At 35.3% G+C, this 20,949-nt stretch overlaps 2 protein-coding genes across 2 annotated transcripts; both read left to right on the top strand.

The window, feature by feature from the left end:
• Nucleotides 1-643: 643 nt before the first annotated feature.
• LOC143544371 (uncharacterized) lies at nucleotides 644-8,317 on the top strand. Its single transcript, XM_077036494.1, has 18 exons — nucleotides 644-1,154; nucleotides 1,698-2,241; nucleotides 2,693-2,932; nucleotides 3,102-3,193; nucleotides 3,379-3,589; nucleotides 3,763-3,944; nucleotides 4,037-4,234; nucleotides 5,215-5,330; nucleotides 5,431-5,524; nucleotides 5,627-5,683; nucleotides 5,767-5,901; nucleotides 6,327-6,395; nucleotides 6,826-6,939; nucleotides 7,092-7,253; nucleotides 7,323-7,451; nucleotides 7,598-7,699; nucleotides 7,808-7,887; nucleotides 7,972-8,317. The coding sequence occupies exons 1-18, from the start codon at nucleotides 651-653 to the stop codon at nucleotides 8,264-8,266; spliced, it is 3,324 nt and encodes a 1,107-aa protein (XP_076892609.1). The 5' UTR covers nucleotides 644-650; the 3' UTR covers nucleotides 8,267-8,317.
• Nucleotides 8,318-10,695: 2,378 nt separating this feature from the next.
• LOC143544372 (pentatricopeptide repeat-containing protein At2g41720-like) lies at nucleotides 10,696-16,222 on the top strand. Its single transcript, XM_077036495.1, has 10 exons — nucleotides 10,696-11,048; nucleotides 11,856-12,028; nucleotides 12,113-12,218; nucleotides 12,885-13,994; nucleotides 14,088-14,193; nucleotides 14,260-14,464; nucleotides 14,551-14,683; nucleotides 14,770-14,874; nucleotides 15,651-15,768; nucleotides 15,852-16,222. Exons 1-10 carry the CDS (start codon nucleotides 10,701-10,703, stop codon nucleotides 15,899-15,901), a joined length of 2,454 nt encoding a protein of 817 aa, XP_076892610.1. The 5' UTR covers nucleotides 10,696-10,700; the 3' UTR covers nucleotides 15,902-16,222.
• The last annotated feature ends 4,727 nt before the right edge of the window (nucleotides 16,223-20,949 follow it).

A 20,949-nucleotide genomic window follows, 5' to 3' on the forward strand; every position in this document is an offset into this window, starting at 1 on the left:
CTAATGAACCCAATCAGGTTGACTATTCAAAACGAAATGCCTATCAAACATCATGTTAACCAAATAACATTTTCTTAAATAATTAGAGGGACAAGAAGGATTCATTTAAATTAGTCTAAGTGTAGTGAGCGATAAATATGGGGTGTCAAAGACAATAAGGGGCGATAAATTTATTAAGTTACAACATTTTAATTTTTAACCATATATTTATCTAGTTAAATATAAAGTTGTAATCCCTTAACTTATGGCTTAGTGGTAGAAGACTTGGGTTTTCAAGTTGAGACTCAACTTTGATTACCACTTGATAAAGGACTTGAGCTAGGCCTTGCGATGTTGTCTGTTCGGATCCCGAGCCCACCCAGGTTTTCGTCCCACCGTATGTTACACCAGAGAGAGATGCTCTTGTGGTGCACAACAACTGTCAGGTGGCTCAAACCAAACTCTGGATTTCGTTTGAGCCTAAACAAAAAAAGAAGTCAGTCGTTTTAAAAAAAATAATATAAAATTGTAAAATTTTACGAACCAAATGGGTCCAAAACTAAATAACCCGTCCGGAAATGAACCCGGTTCAGACTTCAAATAGTCTCCATGGTTTAAAACAGAAACCCCTCATAAACCCTAAACTGGAATTAATCAATCAATTCAATTCAATGAAGAAACAATCCGCCGGAGACTCACCGGAATCCTTCACCGGAGACTCCGACATATGCCAACAACTCCTGGACCGTTACGGCAAGTCCGCCGCACCTCAACACCGCCACCTCTGCGCCACCGCCGCCGCCACCCGCTCCATCATCCAATCGGAGTCACTTCCTCTCTCACCTCTCTCTTACTTCGCCGCCACAATTGAAACTCTCTCCGACACCTCAAAATCAACTAATGACGCCGATGCAGTGTCGGCGTTATCGTCGTTTTTGGCTATTGTGTTGCCTTTGGTTCCAGAGAAGTCTATTGCGACGTCTAAGGCGGCCGAGGCTGTGGAGATTGTTGTTGAGATGATGGAGAGTGGATCCGAGGGGTTGTCGGTTTCGACGGTTAGGGCGTTGGTTAAGTGTTTGGGGGTTTTGATGGAGTTTTGTGATTTGGAGGATTGGGAAGCGGTTAAGTTGGGGTTTCGGATGCTTATGAAGTATTCGATTGATAAGCGTCCCAAGGTATGAAGGACAATGAACTTTTAAGTATAAAGTATTAACCAAATAATTATGCATAACATGTTATAATGTATTATGTTGGGCGGTGCGGTACAGACCAGTGATTATTCTGGATTAATAGGGATTGATTGGATTGAAATTTTATATGTAACATTTCAAACTTATACTTACCCACACACAAGTTTTTTTTAAAAAAGTTATATATAGTTTTTTGAATTTATTAATTAGATTGGATTAGTAAATATAACCTTTTCAAATTCTTTCAAAGTTTTTTTTACCAATTTTGACCGAAGTTTGACTGATTTATGACGGAAAGTTGACTGATTTGACCGGTTACCAATTATTTGAAATCGCATCGCCAGCCCAGCGAGTAGTGATTTATTTCCGCTTAGAACTGATCTTCAGACGGATGTTTATGTTAATTACTATGCATAGTTTGCAAACATAGCGCATAGTCAAAGCAACAAGTATGTCTGATTTGAATTCTTGATTACTCTTGCTCTTTAGATGACATTGTGAATTGTCGAATTTGCCTACATGTTGCAGGTTAGAAAGTGTGCTCAAGAATGTGTTGTGAAGCTCTTCAAGACTTTTAAATCTCCTCTTGTGATTAAAAGTGCAAGCAAGTTGGTGTTAACTTCATTTAAAACTTTTATGTCGTCGGCAGTTGAAATAGTTGCCTCAAAATCTGTAGATGGAGGTAAAGATGATAGTTCATCGAAAGGTGAACACTTGGAGGTTCTTCATATGTTAAATCTTTTGAAACTTCTGGTCCCTTGTTTGCCAAGCAAAGTGATATCAGAAGCTGTTATAGAATTACAGAAGGCTATAAGTGCCAAGTTCTCAGCATTAACGAGGCATGTTTTTGATCTTATGGACGACATACTTAAATTCTTGGAAGCTGGATCTATGATTCCCAATACTGTAGAAATTGTCGCAATACTTTCAAGTTATATATCTAAGAAACAGAATCCAGTGGACACTATTTTTTCTGCGGCAGCGCTACTTGATACTTTTCTTACCAAATTTCAAATCGGAGACCCAACCAAATGGAATGATCATTATTCATTAATCATCGGGTCTATAGCAGGTAGATAGACATCCTTGCTTGAGATTATTGTATTTTATGATTTAACTAAGTTATGATGGGAACAATGTATTGGCAGCCTTTTAAATTGTAGCATTGAACAATGTGATGTTAACTCATGAAGATTGTCATTCATGGTACAAGAAACATCAGTTTAGATGCAATCATGCAAATGATACTAGGATACCCATACAAGATGTTACCTTTAGCAAAATAATAAAATTTTACAATTAAAGAATGAACATGGTAGAGTATAACAGATATGTGCTTTCTCTCTTGGCTTGTTAAACTATTGCTTGTTTAGAGGCTTGCATGACTTTAGTGCTTCTTGTGTCGTGAATCGATGCTTTATATGTTACATAAACACTTCTCAACGGAATATAAGATGTATTTATGGATATGATAGTCGCGGATCTTTGCAGTACTTTTAGTAACTTTGTGTTTGTACTTTCAGGTCTTCTGACATCTGAGTCAACTGCTATGAAGGCTTCAAATATTTTAAAAGAAATGATTAACCATCATATTGATGTAGAAGTCCTTTTGAGTTCAGAGACTGATGAGAATAATGTTGAGTCCAAGGCATCAAGACTATTGAAATCGCTCTGTGATACACTTCTTAAGGTTCTATACTCCAATAAAGGAATTCCAAATGAGCATGCTTTGGCTGTCATCTCTGTTTTATTTGTCAAACTTGGTATGTCCAATTACTACTTATGCTTGTTGCAAATGATACATTGATACTCTGTTAAAGACATAACGGTCATTGTCATTGTATTGTTTATACTTACTATGTCTCTTTTATTGGATACTTTTTTATTGTTATAAGTTTTTGATACATATCTCTGTTTTGTTTATAATTTTAGGGAAGAGTTCTCATATCTACTTGGAGAGTTTACTTCTGAAGCTCGCCACTATTATGACAGCTACGACTGGAAATACTTCTGATATAAAGCATGTAAGCTTCTTTTCATAAGTATTTGTTTTCGTTTGTGGAAACACACACACACATTTTGTTTACGGAGATTGAAAAAATAGTTCTTTGTGATGCTACAGGCTTCTAGGATTTTATATACTCACAGGCTGTATGTGTATTGCATGGATGCCATTTTATTAATATAATGTTATGTTTTGATATCACAGCTTCACGAGTGTATGGGGTCTGCTGTGATTGCTATGGGGCCAGAGAAACTACTTGATGTGTTACCTATTTCCATTGATGCCAAAGTTCAAACCTGCTCAAATGTTTGGTTGATACCTATTTTGAAGGAATATGTTGCTGGTTCATCATTGGGATTCTTTATGGAGAACATAGTACCTCTAGGTGAATCATTTCAAGAGGAGTCGCAAAAAGGTACTTCCTCAAACCTAGATTAATTTAGGATTGTTGTTTTTTGGTGTTTCACACATTAGCCATAAAAGATTATATTCTAAGTGTAATTTCCTTTTTTTCTTAGTATAACATCATGAACTCTATGAAGGGTAATTGCAGGGAATATAACTTCATTATGATTTCTTTTTTACCAGTTAAAAAGTCAGTAATTGGAGGTGAACTGCAGACTTATGCCAGTGGTTGCTGGGGATTATTGCCGGCCTTTTGTCGCTATCCAACCGACACACACAAAAAGTTTCGATCTTTGGTGAAACTCCTTATTCCATGCATCAGAAAAGACGCTTTTATGCTTGAGGATATTGCCATTGCGGTGCAGGTAATGTCTCAATTTGTTTATGGTGTATTTTTAGCTTTCCTCTCCACAAGTTTTATTTACATTTGCATGCTTGCTTTGTATATACTATATAGCTTCTTGTGAAGCAAAACAGAAGTCCCGTTGGTGCTGATCAGGGTGATGACGAGCATTCCAAATTTCCAAAACTGAGTTACTCAAAAAAAGTTGCTTCTAAAAACATTAAAGCTTTGGAATCATGTTCAGAGGAGCTGCTCAAGGCTTTTACTAAAGTTTTCTTCAAAGTGTCGACGAAGAAACGTGTTTTTGTGAAGGTTATGATTGTTTTTTCCTTTTTTAGGTTTATCACTTCACTAACTTTTTGTTTACTTTCGTTCTATATTTTCTATAATTTGGTAAATTTAGGAGTTTCTATGAGTGTACTTATGTATCCCAGCATAGTTGACTTCTAAGTTAAGAGGATACAAGATTGTGAACATGTTAAGATGAGATTATGGTCCTTTAAAACTCACTTAGGAAAATAATTAGACATAATGAATAGAAAAATGAAAGCTTAAGTATCATTGCGCAGGTGGAGGATTGAAAATGAGGACACAAGTAATCCTTATGGATAGTTAAGACTAGCAAGGATACTCTCAAGTAAAAGTTACCGTGTGATAAGATTTGGGTGCTGATATTTATTGTATGATTTGTAAAAACTTCATTATTCTATTGATTTGATGTTAGATTTGGGTATATATGTACACAAATATACATGCATAAATACATCCATACACACTTGTATTTATACGTAACCACACGAAAACAGGTTTCGTTATGTTTGACATATCGCATGTATATTATAGCATAATCAGAGGTTAACTATACAATATAAGTTGTAAATTTTTAGGATGATTTGATTTAGTTTTTCTTGTATGCATATTTAGTTTCTTTTGTTACTTTGACACTCGTTTCTCATGCGTACCTATTTAAATTTCGAAGCAAGTCTTGTTGGCAAATTGATTCCAGACCTCTACGTGCTAACACACATTTCTTACAGATAGGAGTACTGTTTTCTGTTATCTTTCTGGGTAGAAAATGGAGACATTAGTTTGTTAAACGCCACTTTTAGGACGTTAATGTTTTTTCTCTTTAATATGCTGTACCATCTGTTTTTGCGCATACCCTCATCTTCTAAGGCTTACCAAGACAGAACTTGTTAAGGATATTGAGTGGAACTGTGAAACTTGCTCCCAAATGTTGGTAACCGTTTTTATACATTGCTTTCTCACTTTATATGCATTTCAATTTCCAGGATACCATTGGATGCTTGGCACTAATCACTGAGTCTGCGACAATAAAAAAGATCTTCATTTCATCAATTAAAAGATTGGAGCAGAAGGTTTCTGTAGATAAAGTAAATGCAAAAAGGTATCTTTTTATTTTGCATATCAATGGTGGTGAGTTATAACTGATGACATGTGTTATATACTTATACAATGAGATATATGCCCTTTTTGAACTTTTCCAGGTGTCTTATCCTTGAGCTAGCATCATCAGTTGTTGGAGCAGCTGGCTTGGATTTAATTGATCTTATATACAACTTTATCAAGCAGAGTTTGCAGGTGTGCTAATGACCCAGTGTTCTGCAACTTTTAATATGTTCTTTCACTTGTAATCAAAATTTCAGTTTGCCATGCAAGTTCTATATTTCTATTTTGGTGTAGGAAGAGGATGAAAACATCCAGAGGGAAGCATATGCCACTCTGTACAGAATTTTGGAGGTAAGTAAACAACCTTCAGTATATTTTTATTTAGTTACTGTTCAGGAGATTGATATCTTTTTGGTTTTGTTTAAATTGTTTAGGGATCTTCTAAGTTCTGCTCTTCAAAGTTTGAGGAACTTACCGAGTTAATACTTGGTTTAAAGTCCCCTGATAATGTTACTTCACTTAGATGGCGACTTTCCTGCTTCAAGAACTTGATAATTCACTCAATGGAGGTTCTATATTGCTTCTTTATGAAGCTTTTTATATCTGCTTTCAGTTTTCAGTTATATTAGATTGAGGTTATATAACCTAATTAACTATAAGACTCTGGGCCATAGTTACTTGCAATTCATTCTGAGTTGACCTGATTTAAACAACTTGTTTGTCAGCATCTTTTTTTCTAAATAAAACGTTATAGTTGCATCCTTTGAAGTCCTTAAGCAACGTTCCTTTTTTATTTAAGGAGTCACTTAGGATATGGTCGAATGTATGGTAGTATTTTGTAATGCAACAATTATGCTGCTAAGCTGGGTGGCCTTATTTATGCATGCACGTGTCGAGTTTGAGCTCTTTTGTGCAATTCGCTCTAATAGTTAATTGTTTTACATACCATGCGAAATTCAATCTAATAGTTTGCTTTACTGATGATATTCTGTAGATAGCGTTGGATGAAGAAAACCCATATGGTTTTCGTATGCTAAATGAATTTATAGTGACATTGAAAGATGTAAGTTCTTGTTCTTCAACTAACTTCTCCTTTTTAAGATTTTATTTTGTTGACGGAGTTGTCCATATTTCTTCTGTTTGTAAAATAATCGCACACCCCCATATTTTTTCTACTTAATTGTTTTACAATATCTACCTTATTTGTCTGCATGTTACATGGGCAAATTAAGAAAACAAAGTTAATAGTTAAAGCTAATTATAGGACAAAAGTTGATTATTATTTAGTTAAAAATAATCTATTGCTTTTGTTTGTAATTAGCTGATTATGGAAGGGGTAATGTAAAAAGCTAGATGGGAGGATAGTTTTACACTTGTATTACATTGTCACATGTGTCTATAATTCACCCATCATAATTTCTTTCTTGCTTTGCTTTTATCTACCTTGCACTTTTAATAAATTCTTATATATATAACCTACTTTTAATCTCCAGGGCAAGGAAGAAAGTAGAAAAGTTGCATATGACATCCTTCTCGTGACAAGCTCTACCTTGCAAAAAGCATCATCCTCACTCGAGAAAAGCCCTTATTATGAGTTTGTCAGCATGGTAATCACTTGCTTTATTAAAAGTAGCTTAAAATATCATATCATTCTCTTTTGTTTAGTGTGATAGTTATGAAAAACATATACGTGTTTGCCTTATTTACTCATTTAATATTTACTTCTCATTTTAACTATTGGCGATACACAATTCTATAGATAATGGGCTACCTCTCTGGATCATCTCCTCACATAAAAAGTGGCGCTGTCTCTGCGTTATCTTTAGTGATCTATAACGACTCAAAGATTTGTACTTTGATGCCTGATCTTGTCCCGTCAATCCTTGAGTTGCTGCATAGTAAAACCATTGAAGTTATAAAAGTGAGTTAAATAATATTAGTAGTGAGTTTATATTTGATTAATCTAACTTTATTTGTTTTTTCTTTCCAGGCTGTTCTAGGCTTTCTCAAGGTGTTAGTTTTGAGTCTTCAAGTGAATGACTTGCAGAACTTTCTATCTGACATTCTAAGTGGACTTCTGCCCTGGTCATCTGTTTCTCGCCATCATTTTAAATCCAAAGTATGTTATATTCATTTATATTACCACAAAAGACGGCATTAAGTAGTTTTTGTAACTTTAATTGTTTATAAAATATGATACTGGACATTTTAAGACATGTGTATTTGTTTGTAACTCTGTTGGTATTATTGTTTTTGCAACTACAGGTAACAGTCATCCTGGAGATTATGATGCGAAAGTGTGGTTCTGCGTCAGTCAAATCTCTAGTGCCTGCTAAATACCTAGATTTCGTGAAGGATGTCTTTGAGGTATACGTTTTCATGGATTTTTGCTATGCTAGCTTAATGACCCAAACGAATAACAATTAACATCTCTAGCAAATAATATTAATCTCATCAAAGTTGTTAAATTTACAGAACCGTCAAGGCAAAACAAATTCCCAGGAAACCGACGCAACTGGAACAGAGGCGGGACTTTCTGAAACAGCCCACAACAGGTCTGACTTCATAAACTGTGTTTTTCTAAACTCGGTTACTTTGTCATTGTGCTAATATGATTTACTTTTTATTGTTGTTTTCAGTAAGCCAAAGTTTAAACCCAAGGCTGCAGGTAGTTTCACCAAGGAGGAATATTCAACAGATACTCGTAAGAGAAAGAGGGATGATAGGAACCACTCAGACAAGCCTAATAAATTTTCACCTCGAGGGAATAATAGGACGAAGGACGTAAAACGTTCTGGTTTTGATAAATCAAGTGACCGTCCGTCACAAGGTGGTTTTAAAAGAAAAAACCCGAGTTTTAAAAATGATAATAAATCAGGTGGGAAGAAACAGAAACAGTGGAATAAAGGAGGCAAGAAAAATGCATCTGGTTGATTATGCAACTTAATTTTTCAATATCTGAGTTGCACTTGGTCTCATTTTGAGGGAAGGCCAGAGACACTAATGGCGCTAACGGTCCGTATTGCTCATAGCTCGTATCTTACCATGTTTACTTGGGATATAGCGCTTAGTTGATATATTTTTCGATTTCTGCCTATTTATATGGGAATGGTGTATGTAGCATAGTTCTGAAAAGTAAACAAAATTCAATTTATGTGAGTGTAGTGCCATTTAAAATTAATCATTCAAGTTCATTTGGTTTTTGTAGTCAACTATGTGTAAAAGTTAAAAGGGTATGGGAATGACTACAGGAATGTCTATGGTCTGGGTATGCGATCGGGTGTCTATGGAAATGAGATGCGGTGTCGGTGTTGGTGTTGGTGTAGGTTAGGTTATATGTATGAGATTGGGTTGTGAGTAAGATCCATATCAGAATATGAGTGGGTTTGGTGTGGGTGTGGCTGAACACGTTAATAATTAGGCGTTGAGCTTGTGTATCTTAAATGCTATGTTTAGGTTGGATTGTCTAAAAAAGTAAAAATGGTGTATTTCACTAATTATAGGCAGGTTTCATTTCATGTGGAGGATGTATTCCTTTTTTTTTTTTTTTCATTCTCAGTGTTTGATTGTAACGTGTTTACAACCCGCCAACATATTTACAATCTGTCAACTCATTTTGACTTGGAAACTCACTATATCATGCGTATGTATACGGACAGTGTTTATTTAACATTTATTAAATTATGATAGATTTTTTACACAAACAAGTTATCTTCAATTCTTCATGTATATTAATTCCAACGAACAACCCATCAAAACATTGTACAAGTATGCAAACAAGATCGTGGGTATCGTTTTGTTATTCAAAACAACAGCACTTTAAAAGTCTATTTTTTTCCTTTAACCAAACTATATATCACACGCCCTGCTTGCGATACGCACAAATAATGTATATATATGTAAACCCTTGGGTGGGCAAAAGTAAAATTGCACTAATTTTGACGTTATTTTACTAATCTTGTGAAAATAACGTTAAAAGTGGCGGAAGGTTAATCAGGCATCATGTGGTGGCGTTGATAGCCGAAAGACAACGGTACATGCACCAATCAGCCGGTGTCCCGATGATTGTGTGTTATGCGTCTTATGTCCAAGGTTTGATGCAAAACTACTATCGAGCCGGGGGTCTCACCAGAAGTAGCCTCTCTATCCCTATAGGGTAGAGGTAAGGCTGTCTACATCTTACCCTCCTCAGACCCTACCATAGCTTTGCTATTGGTGGGATATACTGAGTACGATGATGATGATGACTTCTTCTTGAAGCCTTTGCATATAAAAGACATTTCTACTTTAGTGTTCATTCTTTTAGTTTTTGTTGTTCGTGTGGCCTAAACTTCATATATGTTTTAACATAAAATTAAATACAATTAAGACTAATTAACAAATATAAATAGGATTATCAACGCTACACACACAAATTTTTACTAATCAACCAGTTATTATTATCAAGTTCTTGTTGTTATCAGTACATGTCTGGCACGACACATATACGCTTGTCTAAGACACACATACACCTACATATATTTAGTAAAAAACTATGTAAAATCAGAAAAATTATTTAATCATTCAAAAATTCAACGTGGAAAATAATAAAAGTAATTTATTTAAACTTGGTACAAATAAAGTGGGTTGAGTTATAATAAAAATATTAGTTTTTCTATGAAGGATAGGAAATAATCTTGTCCATTCAATTTAAAATTGAATGGTTGAGATTAGATTAGAGACATCATCAAGTGTAAAACAAGGGTAAGGGCATAATAGGGATAACACATTTGTTGACTTTCTCTCTCCACATGCAAGCCACATGTCAAATTCCCCCATCACTTTAAAATGTCCATAACATTTTTATACGACATTTTTTTTCAAAACAATTTCACCATAAAAACGAGTGTTTTTTATCTTTTATATGAGTACCATATTGCTTTATAAATATAAAAAAAAATTCGTGGGTTTATACAATGTGTGTTTTATCATAATTGTGTTTTACAAAATTGTGGTATACAATTATGTTTTATTTTTTCATAGTGTTTTTTGCATTGTGTTTTTTACATTGTGTTATTTAATTGTGTTTTTGTCACTGTGTTTTTATTTTCATAGTGTTTATTCTATTGTGTTTTTTAACATTGTGTCTTTTTCATTGTGTTTTTCATAATGTTTTATTTTCCGGCGAAATTTCCAAAGACTTTTCCGGCAAGGTGGTGGCGGTGGGCGGTGGTGGTTGTAGGAAATAAGTGAAAATCTAAGTGGGTTTTTAAAATTAAATTAAGTGGGTTTTCAATATTAAGGTATTAGATCAAACTTTTATTTATCTTTTCTTAAAGTAACTAAATATCTTCTATTATCATCTTCTTCCTGTTGCTCAATAATACTCATGGAGTCTTCCTTACAATTACACACTCACCTCTTCACACCCACAAAACCCAAAACACAAACAAAACCCTTAACAGTCCGATGTTCCAACAACACCAAGAAACAAGTGGGCTTCGTGGACTACGACAAAGGAGAACGACAGGTTTCCATCCTCGTACCCGGTTACAGGAACTCCGATTTGCCCAAACACATCCGGACACGTGTCCAGTCGGACCGGTTTCAGAAAGACTGGGCAGTTTCAGAAGTGGTTTCAAAGATTTTGAAGCTCAGTCAACATGATGATATTGTGGGCTTGCTTAATAGATGGGCTGGTAGATTTACACTAAAGAATTACCCCATTCTCATTAGGGTAAGTATAAGTAACATTATTATTATTATTATTATTGCAGTAAAGTTGGAATCTTTGTGCATGTGTTCAAGAATTGTATGCAAGTTCGGATTTTTAGGTGTATGAATTATGGTTATTGTAGAAAGTTTTGATTTTTATTAATCATAGTAAGCCAAATCTTTAATTCCCAGTTTTTTTTTTTTAATAATTGGTTCAACCCATTTGGGGGCTAAGGGTATTTCTGTAAAAAAAATGAAAATTCTTTGCTTAGACGGTTCACTATGGGCACGGAAGGGAGCGCCTTCGACCCTGCACACCGCCGAGGGGCGCGGAGAGAGAGAGGGGGGGGGGGGTTTGACAACGACCGTCGCTCTTGTTTTATTTTGGTGGGCCCTCATATTTTCACTCTCTCTCTCTATACATATATATGTATACATATATTGGGGCGCTCAAGGGGCTTTAAAGTTTAAACCACAGTGTGACGTTATGGAGAAGGGCTTCGAAGCCTCATTTCTTATGTGGCGATGACGTGGAGGGGCTTTAAAGCCCCTCCATAGTGAACAACCTTAGGGTTCTACCATATGAGAATATGATGGCATACATTTTTGTATATTGTTTTTGAATGGCACAAGATAATGTAATTTAAAGCAGAAAATTCGAGAGATTGGGAGATGAGTGAGTTGTGATCGGAGAGGAAGAATCGAGTGCGAGTCAAACATAACTTAAATCTTTTTTGTATTGTGTGCTGTTGTTAAATGATTTGTTATTTACTTATTAGTAATATGTGAAGCTCAGCCTCATTCTTGTGCTGTTGGTTTGTTAGTGTAGGAAATTAGCGAAACAGGGTCTCTTGAACATAGCAACCAAGTTTTCAAGTGGATGAAAAATCAGAAGAATTATTGTGCACACAATGATATATACAATATGATGATTAGGTTACATGCAAGGCATAATCAGACTGATCAGGCTCGCGGTTTGTTTTTCGAGATGCAAAAATGGAGGTATGATTTTGTTATCATATTATAATGATTATGTCACTTTATTCGATGTTAATAACGTTGTTCTTGAGTTATAACTTGTTTTAGGTGTAAGCCAGATGCTGAAACTTATAATGCTCTCATAAGTGCACATGGTCGAGCCGGTCAATGGCGTTGGGCAACCAATATCATGGAAGACATGCTTCGTGCAGCTGTGTGTATCTGTTTTCTTTGTTCATAAACTATGTTTATATTTCGTTACTTATTTTCCATTCATCAAAATCTACCCTTTAAGTAAAATGTTTTAAACAAAGGTGGCAATTTTAATTTATTACTTATGAAAGGGTCGATTCGTTCTATGTTTTTTATATCAAATGGGTCATACCTAGGGTTGTAAACGAGCCAAGTCAGGTTGGGCTCGGGCTTAGCTTGTTTATCTTAACAAGCTGAAATGTTGAGCTCAAGCTTGGCTCGTAAAAAGCTTGAGCCGGCTCGTTTGTTTTTAATCTTTTTACACATATTGGTGTATATGAGAAGGAAAAAAAATATTATGTCACACACATAATGCATAATTAATACAATACGAAAATTTTAATTTATATATTAAAATTTGGGTTATACTTTTGGGTTATAATTTATATATATTAAAATTTAGGCTTTAATTTAAACTAACCAAGTGGCGAGCCAATGATCCAGCTAGCGAGCAAGCCAATGAGCCGAGCTTACCTTCGCCCTGGCTGGACTCGTTTACAAACCAACCCGTTTTGACCCGTTACCCAAACCCACCCTTTTTGCCACCTCCGGTTTTAAGTTTGTCGCGGGACATTTTCTTTATTATTGTTGAATATCATTTCATTGAAGTTTTTCTTATACATTACAGATTCCTCCAACTCGCTCAACATACAACAACTTAATCCATGCTTGTGGATCAAGTGGAAATTGGAAAGAAGCTCTAAAAGTTTCCAAAAAAATGACAGAAAACGGAGTCAGGCCCGATTTTGTAACCCACAATATCATTCTATCCGCCTTCAAAACCGGGTCACAGTATTCGAAAGCGTTATCTTATTATGAGTTAATGAAAGGAACAAATATTCGTCCCAATACAACCACTTTAAACATTGTGATCCATTGTCTATCGAAACTTGGACACTTCGAAAAGGCAATTAATATTTTTCACTCAATGAGGAACAAAAGATCACAATGTGATCCGGATATCGTGACATTCACAAGCATCATTCATTTGTATTCGGCTTCAGGTCAAATCGAAAACTGCAAAGCTATTTTTGACACAATGGTTTCCGAAGGCTTTAAACCGAATATTATATCGTATAACGCACTTTTAGGTGAGTATGCTTCACGTGGTATGGATGAAGACGCGTTAACGGTTTTTAACGATATAAAGAAAAACGGGCTTCGGCCCGATGTTGTGTCGTATACATCTTTAATCAATGCTTATGGAAAATCACAGCAGCCCGAAAAGTCACTGGAAGTGTTTAATAAGATGAAAAAGAATAACTTGAAACCGAATTTGGTCACTTATAATGCGCTAATTGATGCATTCGGGTCAAATGGTTTTCTACCCGAAGCTGTAAATATGCTGCATGAAATGGAGACTAACGGGGTGGAACCGAATATTGTGACGATTAGTACTTTGTTGGCAGGTTGTGGGCGGTTTGGTCAAAAAGTCAAGATTGACTCAGTTCTCGATGCTGCTGATTCACGGGGGATACGTTTGAATACCGTCGCTTATTATTCTGCGATAGGGAGTTATATGAACATAGGGGAATGTGATAAAGCTTTAGATTTATATAAGTCCATGAAGGAAAAGAACGTTAAACATGACTCAGTTACATTTAACGTGTTAATTAGTGGTTGTTCTAAGATGTCAAAATACACTGAAGCCGTTGACTTCTTTAATGAAATGATGGATTCAAATATAAATATATCCAATGAGGTTTATTCTTCTATGATTTCAGTATATAGTAAACAGGTAAATTGTATAAAGTTTACACCTTTATTTCACTTTTTTATTTTTTTTTATTTTAAGCAAAATGGTGTATGATTTCACAATCTTACATTATAGGGTCAGCTTGTGGAAGCAGAATCTTTATTCTTGAAAATGAAGATGACACGTGGCGGTCCCGATGTTATTGCATATACAGCAATGCTGCATGCTTATAGTACTGCAGGTAATGTTTTCACATTCAAAGATGCAAAACCATATTAAACGTTAATTAGGTAATTTCATATTGCAGGGAAATGGGAAAATGCATTTGCAGTATTTCAAGAAATGGAAATGAAGGGTGTTCAGCCCGATCTTATCGTGTGTTCTGCGTTAATGTGGGCTTTTAATAAAGGAAACCAACCCGATAAAGTTTTTGTTGTAGCTGAATTTATGCAAGACAGAAAGATACCAATGAATGATAGCATTTATTATGAAATGTTGTCAGCGTGTAGCATGTAAGTTCTTTAATTTATAATATAAAGGTGGATTAGTTTCATATAACTATATAAGTGAATTTATGATTATTAGTTTCATTTAACAGTTTACAAGACTGGCGGAAGACGGTTGACCTAATTGGATTAATGGAGCCATCATTCAACACAATTTCGGTTGGACTTTTGAATCAGCTTCTGCATTTGGTTGGAAAATTGGGGAAAACCGAGACCATGATGAAGGTGGTTGACTTTAATACTAAGTAAAAAAAAGGCTAACTTTGATAATTTGGCCGGTCGATGTCATCTGTCTCGTTTGTATAATGCAGGTTTTTTATAAAATAGTGGCAACTGGTGCTAAAATTAACAACTCTACTTATTCAGTTTTGTTAAAGAATCTTTTGTCTGCTCAAAATTGGAGAAAGTACCTTGAGGTAATCACTAATCTCCTTAAACTTTATTTATCATTTTCTTAAACTCGATGTGTAATATTAATTACATTTAAACTAGCTGTGGCAAAACGGGTCGGCTGGTAACGGATCAAAATAAATTTAATCGGTAGGGGTGTGTATGAGTCGGTTTTGGGCTTTTTGATAACCGTTTGGTTTTGTTTTTTACGATGGATTTTGTTTGTTGTTTTCTTTTTCCAGTTTTACCATATGGGCTTAAAAGTTTTGGGCTGAAAAATTGACCCGAAATAATAAATTTGAACCTGAAACTTCGGGCGAAAAAAATGATCCAAAAATGTGAATTTTAGCCTGAAACTTTGGGCTGAAAAAAATGACTCAAAATAATGAATTTGAGCATGAAATTTTGGGCCGGAAAGAATAGACCCAAAATAAAGAATTTGAGTTTGAAACTTTGGGGGTAATTATTCTTGTTGATTAATAAATAATTGATTATTACACATTTGATCCAAGTTTTTGGCTACACACCATATTTTAGTTTATTATAAAATTACTTAAAATTGGTTTTTTCGGTTTGGTGTTTGGCTGAAAGCAAAACCGAAAAACCAGTTTTTCCAACACATAAAACCAAACTGTCACCTTTTTATTGGGTTTGGTTATTTCGTTTAGGTTATGTCAGTTATTCCAGTTATGGTTCGGTTATTTCAGTTTCTGCATATCCCTAGTTGCCGGAATGGACCCTTTCTGAGTAAACGTATTTAAAATGACACCTCTAATTTAAAACCATCGCTCTTATTTAACAGGTAATGGAGTGGATGGAAGATTCTGGAATCGAGCCGTCATTTGATACGTATCAAAATATACTCGCGTTTGCACAAAGCAGCGGCCGTGAATTTTCTGTTGTGATACAAGATAGAGTTGGTATGCTTTTTTCTATTTTCTTTGAATTTAAAGGTCCTGAACCGGGTCGGTGGTTGACTAAAAAAATTTTGTTCAATTTGTAGAGTGCCTGAGAAGGAAGAACATGCCTATAAGGTCTCAACAGATGAAGTAAAAATGATGCTTTTGAGTTAGTTGTACAGTCAGCACAATGCCATCTGGAAAACTGGAATTTTGATCATTTGTAAGTGATTGAAGGTGCAAGCTTGAACCTTTATAAGTTCTCTGGACACTGACCGTTTGAACCATAGAGGTGAGACCGGTTACGTTTGGGCACACCCGTCGGACCCGGTGAAAATGATGTCTAGGATGTTGGATGGACTCAGGATCGCATGGCGTGACGTGACGGTCTGATACCGTTTTTTATCGTTACATGTAATCTTGTAAATTTGTATAACTTGAATTTATTTAACATATAGAGAACTAGATTGATATATGGATAGCATGATATTTTTAGCATGGCCAATGACACAAATTACATATATGTTTGATAATATCTAAAGTTTACAACATACTGATCGGCTTTGTTTTAACGAGATTATTGATAATTGAATAGAAAACGAGTATTTGTCGTAGCTGCATCGCGCAAGTTTCCTGTTTGCTAATAGTAAAATATCAACACATGAACCTAACCGGACCGACATAAACGAACCTAGCAGGAGTCAGGACGCACGTAAACGGATTTAACCGGACGAATACATTACTGGATGTTCACGAACACTGTTGAACGTTTCGTGTTCGTTTTGTAAGCTCATCGAACCAAGTTTTCGTTTTCATGTTCGTTCATTTATTAAACAAACGAATTTTCACAAAACGATTCATCGGATGTTCAGTTCGTTTAATGCCCTAAATTTATAGCCGGTCTTTAAGCAAAAATATGATTTAAAAATTTTGTTGGGCGTTTTAGGGGATTTTTTTTCTTATTTGTTTTATGAACGACTAATTTCTTTTTACTTTTTTTCGTGTGTGGGACTTAAACCAAAGTCCGCCCAAACTCAATCAACCCAAGGTCTTTAACCAATTGGCAGGGTTAATTCTAATTCCCTAAATTATTGCCGTCGTATCCGATTTCTGATAAAAACTTCATTCATGGTTGAGGAAGATTTCTTGAAGGTTGATTGGATAGGGTTTTATATTATATTATTATAGTTTTTATATCAATTTTCAACACAATTTTAAAATTTTTATTTAAAATGTAGATTTAATATCGTTTATTTTGAAATTTTGATGTAAATATCTAGTGGTTTGTTGGGCTTTTGTTGTGACTGGTGCAAACGAAGCTAGTGCGTATCTTCAGGAACATAGAAGGTTCACCCTATCTGAACAACATTTAATTGACTCTGACACAAGCGGTAAGTTCAACTAAGGATTTACTTCAAAGAGGTGAACTTTACATTCGAAAACGCTGTTACTTATGCTCAGTGTAAGGGTAACACCTCAAATAGGTTATCTACAGTTATAATATCGCATACGACTTAATTTACAACCCAACTTGTAATTAAAATCCAATTTCTCCATCTTCCACCTTTACAACCCAACGTAACCCCAACTTTTCACTTTCATTTATAGTCCAACCCAACCCATTTTTTTATTTACATACATCTTATTATGTTTAATTTTTTCTATATGATTTATTGTAAGTACTAGTTCTTTTAAAACATTATTCTTTTACATATATATAATAAATTAAAATTTAAAAAGTTAAAATAAACATACTTTTTGAAAGTACTATGTTTTTAAATAAAGAAATCGTTTATTTCTAATTAAAAAATACATAATTTTGAAAGTACTTCCTTTTTAATAATTTTTTTATATCATAATATTAAAAAAAAATTAAACAAGACTGTGATTTTAGATTTGTTTAGAAAAGTTAAATAATATAAACTATTAAAAGAAATAAAAATATATGTAAAACTAATTCTATAGATTGAAAAAGAAAAAAGAAAATTAAAAAGGAGGCCACTAAGAAATTTTCATGTGGCAGTGAATTGCAAGTTACTGCGTTGTGACCCAGGTTGTTTGCATGGCCCGAGTTATGGAATTAAAAAAAAATTCAAATTTTCTTTTTTGTCCTTTAGTGGACATCCCAACTCAAGGGTTGTTGATAAATATGGTCTTATAAGACAAGAAACAACATTTATCAAATAAGGACAAAAGATAACACTATACATAAAAGGTGAGAATCGTATATGGACCACCACAAGGACACAACTGGAATATATATGATAGCGACATTACATGGTCCCTTAGAGACAACTAGAGCATCGTACGACTAGGTTGATGCGATGTATCATCTACAAATAGAGAGTCCATTGTTATAATGTGATATGTTATGAAACAACAAACTTTACACCATTAATTGTTCTTACATATATTCAATCTCTCTCATAATTCCCATAGTCTATTCAAACCTAGGAATTGATCATAACGCAATTCACACGGGGTTAGCATTTGCTTTAATATTGGCGCCATCCGATAAAAGAAGTTGAGTTTTTACGGTTTTTCGGCGCTTTTTTGGGAGTATACTGAGTATATCATGGCGTGAGTAAGTAATATACCTGAAGACAATGTGATGACGGAAGAGGAGGAGGAAATCGAAACAGAGAACGAGATATTAAGGGAGCTGAAAGAGGATTCCTCAAAAAGATCAAAGATCTCATGTTGAATATGAAAAAACAGCAAGAAAGAGAAGCAACAATGCACTCTATTCAGACCAATCTATTTAGCGCGACACGAACGTCAACCACTACAACTACAGTAAGGCCAACTTATCCTACCTCTTCAAATATTGTCATTAATACGCCATTTGCACCATCTAGCACTGTTTCATTACAAACACCCATGCCACAATCAAACACAAGATCAAAACATCTAAGCACCAATACACATGTTGCAACCTTTTTACTAAACACCTTTTCCCCCACCTTTTGGTGAACTATAGCAAATGGGACCACAAATGATACGCCCGTTCACTTGGAACCTGAGAATGAGACCAGAAAACTTAACACCACATTTTCCTCTAAACCAAACTTATTTTGGTTATACAACACCACCGTCGACAACATTTCAACAGACGATGGTATCAAACACTCATGCAGTCCCGATTGTCAATTTAGAAAAACCATGCAATCTTTAGACTTAACCATGCCCTATAAACACATTTTCTCTTACACGTAATTTGAAGTTCACAAAAAGAAATGTCAATGTTTTGGATAAAAATCTACTAAGGATAATGTATCCAAATCCGTAAAAGTGAGGTCTAGTGCTATGCTAATAATAACGGTTATATGAATGAAAATGGAGTGAACACAGTGATTTGTTGCGAGGAAAAACCCTTTGATCTTGTTCAGATCAAAAGAAAAAAACCCCGGGTGATGACAACCCGTCGATCACCAATTTATTAATATCAAAAAAGGGTTACAATGGTTGTTGAGATTAGATCGATGTTACAGTAGTAGTTAACGTGTATAGAGAGAATAGCGAGTTCTGCTCTAGTGTGTGTGAGTACAAGTGATATATCTAATCGATCATATCTCGATGTTTATAAAGAAAATAAATACAACAATAAGTCCTATCTATCCGCCACTATTCCACTAGTTTTCCAACGTGCATTGACCACGTGCTGGTAGCTTCCAGTAGCGAAATTTAAGGTGGACCAAGTCACATAGCCGTTACTTCTATTGAACAATAACATACACATATGAAACAATTTTTAATTATATTAACCTCTGAGGATCCTTGATCTTCGACATGGTTCTGAAGCTCTTCGGGAGGATAACTGATCCTGACATATCTTCAAGGATAATATATCATCAGCAGAGAAAATATCAGTCCTAAAAATTGCCCCCAAAATGGCGGGTGATAGTGGAACACAGCTGTCATTTTGAAATTTAAAACTTCTGCGAAAACTAGATGATGGGACGGTTTGCCAGATATATTTACCATTTGGCCCTGAGATAATCATAACCGCCTATATATGCCACCCTATATCTTTCTTATAATCACATATCCAAGCGACGCATCAGGTATCCATCTCTTTCTTCTCTTATTTTCTTTGTCTTTGTAATAATGTCTACTGTTTCGTCTTCTTCTTCCCCTTCACACCATTCCAACCAAGCATCCGACGAGTCTGGATTGTCTGAGATGCGACCACAAAACCTGATAGCAAACCCTTCTATCGAAATCTGCAAGCTAACAGACCCCGAAGTAGACGAACTTCGAGCATTGTTTACGTCGGGAACGGAGTTCCGTCCCTACGATGCCAGAATCCAATGCGACGTTTATTCTCAGATCTAGGTTTGTATGCTGGCTTGTCCTTTCTTGATCGGTTATCGCTATCCATTCCCTGACTTTACTCAAAGTTTTTTTGATTCCACAGGCATATCCTATATTCAGTCTATGCCTATGGTGTGGCGAGTTCTCAGCACTATAGAAAGAATCATCGAGGAACAAAAGATCGACTTCGGTCTTCCAGAGCTTTCACATCTATACACCCTTACTACCCACGGTCCTGCCCGATTCATCTTGAAATCCAAGCCTCGACAACCCCACCCGATCTTGAAAGTCACTTTAAATGATTCCTTCTAGAGGAATCAGTTTTTCTTTGTAAAACGTGACTCCATACCTGGAGGGATTGACCTTCCTTCAAAGTGGATTAGAAAGGGTAGGATCCTGGATCCTTAAAAATAGTAGGATCCTTGATGCTTTAATTTTAACTCTGAATCTTCTTTTTGTTTGCAGTGGACAACTTTGCTTCTTTGGGTAAGTTACCTGGTACAGAAGAGAAAACAAAACGGTTCCTTGCACTGGATACCGAGGTTAAAACCTTTCAAGCCCGTTTCATTGAAGCTTTCTGTGAAATCTCCTCGGGTTCCAGTATGTCAAGTAAGTCTATTACAGTAATTTTAAGGTAAATAAAATTAGTTAGAATACTTATCTGTTAACTTATCTTTTGTAGGCGCCAAGAAATCCCAGAAATCAGCTAACAAGTTTTCCTTAGAAGACATTAATTGTATGGTCACCGCCCCGGACATCAAGAAAGAAGCTTTGAAGGCAGCAACCAGTTCGAGCCCAAGACTGCAACGACTAGAGCTAAGTCCGCTGCTTCTAAAAGAAAGAAGTCCTTCGATCCCGAAACCTATTATGACACAGTCCTCTCTGTAA

The sequence above is a fragment of the Bidens hawaiensis genome, unplaced genomic scaffold (genome assembly GCF_021521415.1).
Source record: "Bidens hawaiensis isolate Kalapana, Puna unplaced genomic scaffold, B.hawaiensis_p1.1 tig00013539_1, whole genome shotgun sequence".
Lineage (NCBI taxonomy): Eukaryota > Viridiplantae > Streptophyta > Magnoliopsida > Asterales > Asteraceae > Bidens > Bidens hawaiensis.

Excerpts from the sequence above, each read along its gene's own strand:
- LOC143544372 (XM_077036495.1), top strand. The coding sequence starts at position 10,701 with ATGGAGTCTTCCTTACAATTACACACTCACCTCTTCACACCCACAAAA. Across the intron at positions 14,194-14,259 it reads GCATGCTTATAGTACTGCAG|GGAAATGGGAAAATGCATTT; the intron begins GTAATGTTTTCA and ends TTCATATTGCAG. Across the intron at positions 14,684-14,769 it reads AAACCGAGACCATGATGAAG|GTTTTTTATAAAATAGTGGC; the intron begins GTGGTTGACTTT and ends TGTATAATGCAG.
- LOC143544371 (XM_077036494.1), top strand. The coding sequence starts at position 651 with ATGAAGAAACAATCCGCCGGAGACTCACCGGAATCCTTCACCGGAGAC. Across the intron at positions 2,933-3,101 it reads TGTTTTATTTGTCAAACTTG|GGAAGAGTTCTCATATCTAC; the intron begins GTATGTCCAATT and ends TTATAATTTTAG. Across the intron at positions 4,235-5,214 it reads AGAAACGTGTTTTTGTGAAG|GATACCATTGGATGCTTGGC; the intron begins GTTATGATTGTT and ends TTCAATTTCCAG.